Source organism: Anolis sagrei, chromosome 3 (assembly GCF_037176765.1).
Source record: "Anolis sagrei isolate rAnoSag1 chromosome 3, rAnoSag1.mat, whole genome shotgun sequence".
Classification (NCBI taxonomy): Eukaryota; Metazoa; Chordata; class Lepidosauria; order Squamata; family Dactyloidae; genus Anolis; species Anolis sagrei.
In genome coordinates this window covers 272,946,179-272,958,688 of record NC_090023.1, presented here as the reverse complement: position 1 = coordinate 272,958,688, position 12,510 = coordinate 272,946,179, and the positions used below count along the sequence as shown (strand labels likewise).

Sequence of the window (12,510 nt, the reverse complement as noted above, 5' to 3'; positions counted from 1 at the left end):
CATTTGGCATGTGCCATTACCACTCAAGCAGGGAGCTTTGAGATGGTTGAACAGAAGCTCTCCGAAGCTCTAGGTGCTCTTACTGCCTCTTACAGGGAAAACCAACTGATCCCTAATCCATCTAAAACACAGACATGCGCCTTTCACCTTAAGAACAGACAAGCATCCCGAGCTCTGAGGATTACCTGGGAAGGAAGGAATCCCACTGGAGCATTGCAGCGCACCCAAATACCTGGGAGGAGTCACTCTGGACCGTGCTCTGACCTACAAGAAGCACTGCCTGAACATCAAGCAAAAAGTGGGTGCTAGAAACAATATCATATGAAAGCTGACTGGCACAACCTGGGGATCACAACCGGACACAGTGAGGACATCTGCCCTTGCGCTGTGCTACTCTGCTGCTGAGTATGCATGCCCAGTGTGGAACACATCTCACCACGCTCAAACAGTGGATGTGGCTCTTAATGAGACATGCCGCATTATCGCGGGGTGTCTGCGCCCCACACCACTGGAGAAATTGCGCTGCTTGGCCGGTGTTGCACCACCTGACATCCGCCGGGAAGTGGGACTGGGGCGGAGACATCTCCAGCTCATTCCCTGTTTGGGTATCAGCCAGCACGTCAACGACTTAAATCAAGACATAGTTTTCTTAGATATACAGAGACACTCGTTGGAACACCTCAGCAAGCAAGAGTCCAAAAGTGGCAGGCCCAAACCCAGCACCTCAATCCATGGGTGATACCAGATGAGAGACTCCCCCCTGGGCACACAGAAGACTGGGCGACTTGGAAGGCGCTGAACAGACTGCGCTCTGGCACCACGAGATGCAGAGCCAACCTTAAGAAATGGGGCTACAGGGTGGAATCCTCGGCATGCGAGTGCGGAGAAGAACAAACCACTGACCACTTGCTGCAATGCAACCTGAGCCCTGCCTCATGATGCACAAGGGAGGACCTTCTTGAGGCAACCCGAGAGGCACTCCAAGGGGCCAGAGACTGGTCAAAGGACATTTAAGCAACTACCAAATTTGCAAAATCTGTGTGTCTTTTTTCTTTTTCTTTTTAATCTGTGTGTTTGTTTTGCTCTGTTAGAATTGTAATACAATGGTATGGTTGCTGATGACACGATAAATAAGGGCAAAAGTGTCATTGCGTTATAGCAATTCGAGGCAAAAACATCACAATAGTATAGCAATTCAAGACACAAACATCATAGCATCATAGCATTTCAAGGCAACAGCGTCAAAATAGCATAGCAACACAAGGCGAAAGCGTCATAACAGTATAGCAGTTCAAGGCAAATCCATTATATTTATTTATTTACTAGCTGTACCCGCCCTGGCTCTTTGATCTGGAATCCGCCAATCATGCCTTGGTGAGGCACCAGTCTTCTCTGGCAGAGGAGGCTACAGCTCCCAGGATCCCATAGCAATGAATCAAGGCAGTTCAAGTGGGGTCAAGCTCTTTGAACTGTTTCTGCTGCTTGGTGCCAGAAGCAGCACCTGTTTGGAAAGCTGCACAAAAGGAGAGGCAGAGGACAAAGGCCATGATTGCACACCTGTGAGCATGCCTTCGTCAACCACACAACTTCCCTCCAGGAGGATGGCATCGCAGGGCAAGGAATGCTTCTGGCCTTCCAAGAGGAGAACGTCTCCTGGGACCAAGTTGCAGGACTCTGACTGGTGCTCACCTGTGGAAAGGCAAAGCTTAATGGGAAACCAGTGTTGCCATTGAGTCCAACTGATGGTGATCCTCTCCTGGAGGTTTCCTTCATTGGATCCCCAAGGGCTATCTAGTCTAACCCTCTTCTGCCAGGCCAGATGACACCATCTAAGCCCTCCCGATAGACACCCATTTCTAGCCTGTGTTTGAAAACCTCCAGAGAATGAGGCTCCACTGGGCTCCCAGAAGAGTTGGAAGGGACATTCAGTCCAATCCCTTTGTGCCGGGCAGCAATACACAATCCAAGCCCTCCCAACAGATGGCCATCCAACCTCTGCTTAAAAACCTCCATAGAGGAAGACTCCCCTCAACATCAAGACAGCATATTCTCACCTTTGGCTTTAGTCCAGACTGTGACTTGGACCTTGTTATGCTCCTTCACCAAGTTGTGCAAATTGATGGATTGCTGTGGGAAAGCAAAAGAAAAAGCAGAGAGGCAAGAGCTATTTATGAATAGTTAGGGGGCTGTCAAAAATGGAGAGATCTTGCTTCTGATGAGCCAGAAACCAAAACACAAAACAGTGGATTTAAATGGCAAAAAAGCCATTGATAGTGGAATAGTCTCCTTCAGAGTAAGACGATGGACTCACCGTCTTTGAAGATCCTTAAACTTAGCTTGGATGACCATCTTTCAGGAGTGTTTTGGTTGGGTCTTCCTTCAGGGTAGAATGAGGTTGGACTAGATTGACTCTGGGGGTCCCTTCTAACTCTAGCATCCTACCAAAAGACCACCTTGGATGGTGGTAGACTCTCCACCTTAAGAGGTCTTTCAATAGGGGTTGGACGGCAATCTTTCAGGAGTGCTTTAGCTGTGCCTTACAGTCTGGCTGAAGGGCTTGGGCCACTCACCCGCCGCAGATCATAGACGGTGAGGCTGATGGAGATGATGGACATGATGATGATGGAGATGGAGTACTCAATGTACCCTTGGGCCAGCCAGAGTGCCAGGGTGAAGGCTTGGAACACATAGAAGGGGTTCAGGATCTGTCAAGAGAGTAGAGGGGCCACAGGTCATGCACCAGAATAGTTCTAGGGTGCAGCAAACACAATGAGCATTTCCTCCTCAAAATACCCTTCAGCACCATTGCATCCTCCTTTGGTGAACTCCAGAGACCAGTTGTTGTATCCAAGAGCGTGAACACCTCTGTCCTTAAACACCACACAAGTATAGTAAAATCAGAAAGTGGTTTATTGAAGGATATATGTAAGCAAATCAATGAAAATGATAGAAACAGTATAGTCAAAACAGTATTTTCCATAGGCAACAAATAGTCCATGAACTTCAAGGTACAAGGTACACAAGATCCAAGATTGCAAACTCCAAAAAGAAGAAGACAGTATGGGAATCCAATACCCAGAAGAGGAACCTGGCTAAACTTGAAACACGAAACTAGAAATCCACTTGGAAACAAGACTATAGAATGGGGGACAATGCCTGGCTCGAGAGCAGTACGTGTGAAAAAGATCTTGGAGTCCTCGTGGGGAACAAGTTAAACACGAGCCAACAATGTGATGTGGCGGCAAAAAAAGCCAATGGGATTTTGGCCTGCATCAATAGGAGCATAGTGTCTAGATCTAAGGAAGTAATCCTACCCATGCTCTATTCCGCCTTGGTTAGACCACACCTGGAATATTGTGTCCAATTCTGGGCACCACAATTCAAGAGAGATATTGACAAGTTGGAATGTGTCCAGAGGAGGGCGACTCAAATGATCAAGGGTCTGGAGAACAAGCCCTATGAGGAGCGGCTTAAGGAGCCAGCCTGAAGAAGAGAAGGCTGAGAGGAGATATGACAGCCATGTATAAATATGTGAGAGGAAGCCACAGGGAGGAGGAGGGAGCAAGCTTGTTTTCTGCTTCCTTGGAGACTAGGACACAAAGGAACAATGGCTTCAAACTACAAGAGAGGAGATTCCATCTGAACATGAGGAAGAACTTCCTGACTGTGAGAGTTGTTCAGCAGTGGAACTCTCTGCCCTGGAGTGTGGTGGAGGCTCCTTCTTTGGAAGCTTTGAAACAGAGGCTGAGTGGCCATCTGTCAGGGGTGATTTGAATGCAATATTCCTGCTTCTTGGCAGAATGGGGTTGGACTGGATGGCCCAGGATGGGGTTGGACTGGATGGCCCAGGAGAACAAGCCCTATGAGGAGCGGCTTAAGGTCTCTTCCAACTCTTTGATTCTATGATTCTATGACTGTCATGAAAGTTCAATGTTGCTGAAAGTAAGCTAAAATCCTTTCCCCGTACCGTATAAAGCTTTTCTTGTCCCATGAAATGAAAGGAAAGCATTCCGTTTGCCTTTACAACCAGATAAGGATTTCTCATCTCTCTTTTCTACGAGCTGAACTTTGGTAATCTTATGAACTTTGTCTTAGTTTACAAAATCTTGTCTTCTATCTTCAATCTCATCAACTTCTGAACCTGACAAATCATCCTCAGAAGACAGTCTCTCAGAGAAAGGTTGCTGTGGGCCACTTTCATGAATTTGACTTTGGGAATCTGCAGGAGAAGCACTCTCTTCATGAGGAACCTCAGGTGTCTCAGCAAAGCATGGGCTTGACTCAGGCCCAGAAAAACCCTCATCCCCATTGACATCAGACACAAGCCCAGGAAAGCCATCATCCCCACTCATAGAATCATAGAATCCTAGAGTTGGAAGAGACCTCCTGGGCCATCCAGTCCAACCCCATTCTGCCAAGAAGCAGGAATATTGCATTCAAATCACCCCTGACAGATGGCCATCCAGCCTCTGCTTAAAAGCTTCCAAAGAAGGAGCCTCCACCACACTCCAGGGCAGAGAGTTCCACTGCTGAACGGCTCTCACAGTCAGGAAGTTCTTCCTCATGTTCAGATGGAATCTCCTCTCTTGTAGTTTGAAGCCATTGTTCCTTGTCCTAATCTCCAGGGAAGCAGAAAACAAGCTTGCTCCCTCCTCCTCCCTGTGGCTTCCTCTCACATATTTATACATGGCTATCATATCTGGCTGACATCAGACACAGTCACAGGTTGAACTACAACACCAGGCACTCGGTTTCTCTATGCGTCTTGTAAAGGACTGAGTAAAAGAATACTGATGCAGAAGTTGTTACAAGAAATTTTTAGAATCGGAATACAGCCAGATCCAACATGATCTCTACTGGGACAAACAAAAACCATGGACATGAAGTTATAGCATTGCATTATTATTATTATTATTATGGTTGCATTGCAGCAGGTGGTCAGTGGTTTGCTCCTCTCCACATTCGCATGTTGAGGATTCCACTTTGTGGCCCCATTTCTGAAGGTTGGCTCTGCATCTCTCGTGGTGCCAGAGCGCAGTCTGTTCAGCGCCTTCCAAGTCGCCCCGTCGTCCTCTGTGTGCCTAGGAGGGAGTCTCTCATTTGGTATCAGCCATTGGTTGAGGTTCTGGGTTTGAGCCTGCCACTTTTGGACTCTCGCTTGCTGAAGTGTTCCAGCGAGTGTCTCTGTAGATCTTAGAAAACTATGTCTTGATTTAAGTCGTTGACGTGCTGGCTGATACCCAAACAGGGGGTGAGCTGGAGATGTCTCTGCCTTGGTCTTTACACTATTGGCTGCTACTTCCCGGCGGATGTCAGGTGGTGCAATACCGGCTAAGCAGTGTCATTTCTCCAGTGGTGTAGGGTGTAGACACCCTGTGATAATGTGGCATGTCTCCTTAAGAGCCACATCCACTGTTTTAGTGTGGTGAGATGTGTTCCACACTGGGCATGCATACTCAGCAGCAGAGTAGCACAGCACAAGGGCAGATGTCTTCACTGTGTCTGGTTGTGATCCCCAGGTTGTGCCAGTCAGCTTTCGTATGATATTGTTTCTAGCACCCACTTTTTGTTTGATGTTCAGGCAGTGCTTCTTGTAGGTCAGAGCACGGTCCAGAGTGACTCCCAGGGATTTGGGTGCGCTGCAATGCTCCAGTGGGATTCCTTCCCAGGTGATCTTCAGAGCTCAGGATGCTTCTCTGTTCTTGAGATGAAAGGCACATGTCTGTGTTTTAGATGGGTTGGGGATCAGCTGGTTTTCCCTGTCATAGGCAGTAAGAGCACCTAGAGCTTTGGAGAGCTTCTGTTCAACCATCTCAAAGCTCCCTGATTGAGTAGTAATGGCACGATCATCAGCATAGATGATACTCAACCCTGCTGCAATGCATCCTGAGCCCTGCCACATGCACAATGGAGGACCTTCTTGCGGCAACACCAGAGGCACTCCAAGGGGACAGAGACTGGTCAAAGGACATTTAACCAACTACCAAACTTGCAAATTTTGTATTTTGTCTGTTTGTTTGCTTTGTTCTGTTAGAAATATAATATAATTGACTGGTTGCCCTGACACGACAAATAAAAAATATATTATTATTATTATTATTATTATTATTATTATTATCATCTGTTGTTCAAGTATTATGTATGTATAGGTCTGGCTGTTTTCTTCATATGTGTCCCATTAAAAATGAATTCAAGTGGGACCAAAATAACTTGCAAAAGTGAATGTGGGTTGGAGACTGATTTGTCCATTGCTATAATGAGAACTCGCAGTGCCCGCTGGAATGCATGGCGTCCCTTGGCCTCTTCCGTAAATGCCTTTCTCCTTTGATGAACCTGTTTCCACCCCCACAATGAGATGCCTTCAGAGATGCCAACTTGGAAGGTCAGTCTTTGTTCGATTGCAAAACCAAGTGTGCCAAATGCCAGCTCTCAAAGTGAGCTAGATCAAAGGTCCTGCCGTGTTTGCTAGCCATGCTCTGCACATACTGGATGAGCCCCCAATTTTCTGGTGGAACTGGGATTGTTTACTGTGTGTTGCTAGATTGCAATCAATTTTCCCAATTTGGTACTCCCCATTTGCAGAACATTTTGAAAGCCTTGGACATATAGTAAGGGAGGTACAGGATGCAGTCCTTCAACAAAGAAATTATGGGTTGTTGTAGGTTTTTTTTGGGCTATATGGCCATGTTCTAGAGCTATTGTGGGATGGTATCTGTGTGTCTGCAGCGTAGAAGGAAAGTCAGTAGATGTGTTTTCCTGGTCCTTAGTTTTTCCAGTTTCCGTGTGTCTTGGAAAAGTTTCTCCCCGTACAGATGTTCAATGTATTGTCGACAGGGGCGGCTCATCCATTATGCGAAGTAAGCAGTCGCAGAACACTTTTTTTGCCAGGGGCGCAGAGGCACCTCTGTAAATGCCCCACAACCGCCACTTGAGGAGCGCCCCCTCGACTCACAACAGCCCTAGCAGTCCGGGGGGAGCCTCAGTTTTCTTGCCTCGCTCCCGGGCAATCCTCTTTTCAAAGGGGCCGGGCCCTTGAGCCTCGCCTAGCCCCTCTCGTTCCTGCTCCACCCGGCCACCGGGTGCACGAGCAGAGCCGGCGCTCAATCGTTCTCCGCGTTCGATCCCTTCCCCATGACCGGCTCCCTTTCCCGATCCCCCGGCGCTCCACCCGCCTCCTCTCCTCTCCCCAATCCGCGGGTGGGCCAAGGGGCAGAGCCGCTGCACCTGGTCCGTTTTGGGTCCGGAGGCGTGTTTGAAGACCCCAGCGTGCGCACCAAAAGTCGCCTCTTCTCCTGACTTTCTCTTCAGCCATTGGGACCGAGAGAGAGAGAGAGAGAGGGCCCCTCCGGCTGGAGGTATCTCCCACCTCTGCTCCCTCCTTTGTTTTTGCGCCTACCTTCAGGAAAGGTGGGCATCTCCACCTCTCTCTCTCTCTCTCTCTCTCTCTTGGTCCCAATGGCTGAGGAGAAAGTCAGGAGAAGAGGTGATTTTGGTGCACACGCTGGGGTCTTCAGGCATGCCTCTGGACCCAAAGCGGGCCAGGCAAGGGAGCAAGTGCGGCAAGTGTAGTTACTGGGATGTATAGTTCACCTACAACCAAAGAGCATTCTGAACTCCACCAATGATGGAATTGAACCAAATATGGCCCACAGAACTCCCACGACAAACAGAAAATATACATATCAATGATTGGTTGGGGGGGGGGGGTGCCAAAATACTGTTTGCTTACCTTTGAAAATTACCTAGGGCCGCCTCTGATTGTCGAAGGCTTTCATGGCCGGAATCACTGGGTTGTTGTAGGCTTTTTTTGGCTATATGGCCATGTTCTAGAGGCATTCTCTCCTGACATTTTGCCTGCATCTATGGCAAGCATCCTCAGAGGTAGTGAGGTCTCACTCTCCGGCCATGAAAGCCTTCGACAATACAAAGAAATTATGAAATACTTTAATTGCCATCACTTCCAATGCCGTACCCACACTTTCTGGGAATGATAGGAGCAACAGGATTGTGGCGCAGCTGGCTGAGTGTCAGCTGCATTAAGATCACTCTGACCAAAAGGGTTGAGTGTCAGCCTGGGTTGGAGTGGGTTTCCAACCAATTGTGTGTAGCCTGTTGTCGACCTTTGCAATCTGAAAGACAGTTGCATCTGTCAAGTAGGAAAATTAGGTACCACCTTAAAGTGTGGGGAGGCTAAATTAACTGATTTATGAGGCCATAAAGAAGACTCCAGCAAAGCATTCCAGCGGGGAAGCATGCGGGGAATGCGGTAGTGCTCCATTAGCATCGCAGATGGATGATGAAAGCGACAGCTCCCCTGGCGGCCAGAAAAAAGTTAAATAGCCTCTGTATATGTCTGTATATGTTTGTATGTCAAAAATTGGCATTGAATGTTTGCCATATATGTGTACACTGTAATCTGCCCTGAGTCCCCTGCGGGGTGAGGAGAAGGGCGGAATAGAAAAGCTGTAAATAAATAAATAAATAAATGAATAAATAGTAGTTGCAGTCCAACTCACAGGAAGGACTCTGGGTCAAGGAATGGTAACCTAAAAGCCCCAAAGTTATGCTGCCAGAGCACACAACTCAAATGCAAGCTGATTATGGCATCACCGGATAGTACCATTTTGCTGGCACGACCCCACGGCAACCCACAAAAATCACTGCGAGGCTCTTGGAAACTATTGGAAGTTGAAAACATTTGGAAATCTTTGGGAAAGTAATCAGAAGAGACTGGAATGGCACTCCTCAGTTACCTCTTTGAAAAGCAGTTTCCAGATGGGCTGGATTTCGATTTCAATGGCGTTGGGTCCACACACCATCTTCCTACAAAAGAGAGAAGGGTGAAAGAGAAGGATGAAAAGGACAGCAGAACAGAGACCAATGTCTTGTCGAAGGCTTTCATGGCTGGAATCACTGGGTTGTTGTAGGTTTTTTCAGGCCATGTTCTAGAGGCATTCTCTCCTGACATTTTGCCTGCATCTATGGCAAGCATCCTCAGACTTCTTGCTTCCTCATAATAAGTATGGGATTCTTGTGGGTTTTTTCGGGCTATAGAGCCATGTTCTAGAGGCATTCTCTCCAGACGTTTCGCCTGCATCTATGGCAAGCTTCCTCAGAGGTTGTGAGGTCTGTTGGAAGTAGGAAAAATGGGTTTATATATCTGTGGAATGGCTGGGGTGGGGCAAGAAATGCCTCTAGAACATGGCTTTATAGCCCGAAAAAACCCACAAGAACCTAGTGATTCCAGCCATGAAAGCCTTCGACAAAGTATGGGATTGCCTTGGAAGTGGGATGAGGACACAACAGTTCCCAATTTACTCTTAGGAAACCGCAACATACTCCTGCCTGGCAGAAAGAGGTGGGATTGGACAGTCCTTGCAATCCCTTCCAAGCTCTAGGGCCCCATTTACACTGGCATATATTAAAGTATCAGGATGCAGCTTAACAGCATTGAACTGCATTATATGTCAGCATAGAGCCATATAATTCAGTTTTTTTTTGTCTTGTCAGGAGCGACTTGAGAAACTGCAAGTCATTTCTGGTGTGAGAGAATTGGCCGTCTGGAAGGACGTTGCCCAGGGGACACCCGGATGATTTATGATCCTTCTGGGAGGCTTCTCTCATGTCATAGAATCATAGAATCATAGAATCAAAGAGTTGGAAGAGACCTCCTGGGCCATCATCCAGTCCAAGCCCATTCTGCCAAGAAGCAGGAAAATTGCATTCAAATCACCCCTGACAGATGGCCATCCAGCCTCTGTTTCAAAGCTTCCAAAGAAGGAAGGAGCCTCCACCACACTCCGGGGCAGAGAGTTCCACTGCTGAACGGCTCTCCCAGTCAGGAAGTTCTTCCTCATGTTCAGATGGAATCTCCTCTCTTGTAGTTTGAAGCCATTGTTCCATTGCGTCCGCCGTCCTAGTCTCCAAGGAAGCAGAAAACAAGCTTGCTCCCTCCTCCTCCCTGTGGCTTCCTCTCACATATTTATACATGGCTATACATGTCCCCGCATGAGGAGCTGGAGTTGACAGTGGGAGCTCATCCGCCTCTCCCTGGATTTGAACCTGCGACACTGTGCCACCGGGGGCTCCTATATAATTCACTTCAATGCAGTTATTGTTATGTGATTTCAGTTCCACAAGAATTGCTGGTTGGTTTGGCGCCCAGAATTCCAAGCTTCCAAAGAGCCAGATGAGACGCAGATGGGCTGAAGGCAAAATCAGAGGCTTTATTCTCAATGGTCAGAGAGGATGTCAGTGGAGACAGCACTCCAAGGAACTGACATACTACATTGGTGAATATGTGGCATATGAATTGTATTTTGAGTGCTATTCAAGACCACCACACTCTTAAGTTAGGCGATCCCTCATTGTCTGAGTAGGATAGTCCTCCAGGATCAGTGTCCTGGCGGTGGGTCCGTAGGTGACTGTGGAGCCCTATTCTTGACCTGCATCTTCTCCTGCAGTGAGGGCATTAGTTTCTAGGTGGAAGGCAGTCTCAGTCAGGGTTGGCTTGAGGCGCCTTCCTCTTGGCACGTTTCTCTCTTGCACCCTCCATTTGTGCCTCTTCAAATTCTGCAGCACTGCTGGTCATAGCTGACCTGCAGTTGGAGCACTCAAGGGCCAGGGCTTCCCAGTTCTCAGTGTCTATGCCAGAGTTTTGAAGGTTGGCTTTGAGCCCGTCTTTAAATCTCTTTTCCTGCCCACCAACATTCTGTTTTCTGTTCTTGAGTTTGGAGGAGAGCAGCTGCTTTGGGAGACGGTGGTTGGGCCAGTCCAGCGGAGTTGATGGCAGAGGAGCATCACTTCAGTGTTTCTTCCAAGAGATTTGCAGGATTTTTCGGAGGCAGGGCTGATGGAATCGTTCTAGGAGTTGCATGTGAAGTCTGTAGACAGTCCGCATTTTGCAGGCATATAGCAGGGTTGGGAGGGGAATAGCTTTATAAACAAGCATTTTGGTCTCCCATAAGATGTCCCGGTCCTCAAACACTCCTACTTCATTTGGAAAAATGCTGCACTCACAGAGCTCAGGCGGTGTTGTCAATTCAGTGTCAATGTTGATTTTTGTGGAGAGGTGGCTACCGAGGGAGCGGAAATGGTCAACATTTTCTAATGTTACGCCATTATGTTGTATTTCCGCAATTGGAGAGGGATTGGCTGGTGGTTTTCTCAATGTTTAATGATAGGCTGAGCTTCTCGTATGCTTCTGTAAAGGTGTTTAGATTGGATTGTAGGTCTTCTTCTAAATGCACACAGACGATGTTGTCATCAGCATACTGGAGCTCTATACCAGATGTTGTTGTAACCTTGGTTTTGGCGTTCAGTCTGCTGAGGTTAAATAGCTTGCCATCTGCCAAATAGATGATTTTCACTCCGGTGGAAAGCTTCCCATCAACAAAATGAAGTATCATAACAATGAAGATGGAAAATAAGGGGATGCATCAACATCTTTTTGGCCATTGGGTGGGCCTAAGTCTTTCTCCTGAGTTGATGTTCCTGCTGGTGAGATCTGAACTGCAAGTCACACAATTTCTGCAGACAATACCTGAGTTCTTGCTGCTTCCTCGTCAGCCCATCTCCAAATTTCTGGTGTATCTGATAGCAAGTGTTGCTGTCCTCAAGTGATCTGCAAAAAGAGGAGAAACATCTCATAGGGATGTGAAATAATATATCAGATAATGGGCCTTTTGTTTATTTTCCTGGTAAATAGCTCCAAACTCACCCAACTCTGACAAAGGCTTTTTCGGACACGTTCCAGACGCAGCGGATTTTTTGCACTTGGATGTACTTCACCTGCAATACACAAGGCATGCAATACACAACACTTTGCTACTCCGCTGCTGAGTATGCATGCCCAGTGTGGAACACATTGTTACAGTAAGTTGTGACAGGATCAAGTATGTGTATGTGTTGAAATCCTTATGCTGTTAATTATTATGTGCAGCTGATAATGTAGGTCAACTAGTAAGTTTGGACCATACCCGGTGGGGTGTAACTGTATGGTTTTTAGAATACAGTTCAGCTTTTGCTCTGAGGAGCCTTTGCTCAGGCACTTTGCTCAACCATTTCTACTGCTCTCTCATTTGGATGGAGATGAAGAAGCCTTATTCTGTATTGCTTACAAAGATGACGTAAGTTTGTTGCACTGTTTGTAACATTGCAAGTTTATGTTTTAACTCTGTTGATAAGAGTAAGGTTTTTCTGTTCTTTTTCCTCTTGCCTGGGTGCAATGTTATTGTATCTTCTGCATTGGACTTAACTGAAATATGCTTAGCGCAACACACATCTCACCACACTCAAACAGTGGGTGTGGCTCTTAATGAAACATGCTGCATTGTCACGGGGTATCTGTGCTCTATACCACTGGAGAAAAATTACACTTGACATCTGCCAGGAAGTAGCAACCAATAGTGAAAGGACCAAGGCAGTGACATCTCTGGCCCATCCCCTGTTTGAGCCAGCATGCCAACAACTTAAATCAAGAAACAGCTTCCTAAGATAGACAGAGATACT

At 47.2% G+C, this 12,510-nt stretch overlaps 1 protein-coding gene across 1 annotated transcript in view; it reads right to left on the bottom strand.

Moving 5' to 3' along the window:
- Nucleotides 1-12,510, bottom strand: part of LOC132770360 (probable cation-transporting ATPase 13A5) — a 69,567-nt gene that overhangs the window by 48,601 nt on the left and 8,456 nt on the right. Inside the window, exons 4-9 of the mRNA XM_067466289.1 lie at nucleotides 11,720-11,790; nucleotides 11,543-11,623; nucleotides 8,754-8,823; nucleotides 2,571-2,705; nucleotides 2,055-2,127; nucleotides 1,558-1,689 (exon numbers count right to left, since the gene is read on the bottom strand). Of these exons, the coding sequence (XP_067322390.1) occupies nucleotides 1,558-1,689; nucleotides 2,055-2,127; nucleotides 2,571-2,705; nucleotides 8,754-8,823; nucleotides 11,543-11,623; nucleotides 11,720-11,790 (562 nt within the window). The remainder of the gene's footprint in view (nucleotides 1-1,557; nucleotides 1,690-2,054; nucleotides 2,128-2,570; nucleotides 2,706-8,753; nucleotides 8,824-11,542; nucleotides 11,624-11,719; nucleotides 11,791-12,510) is intronic.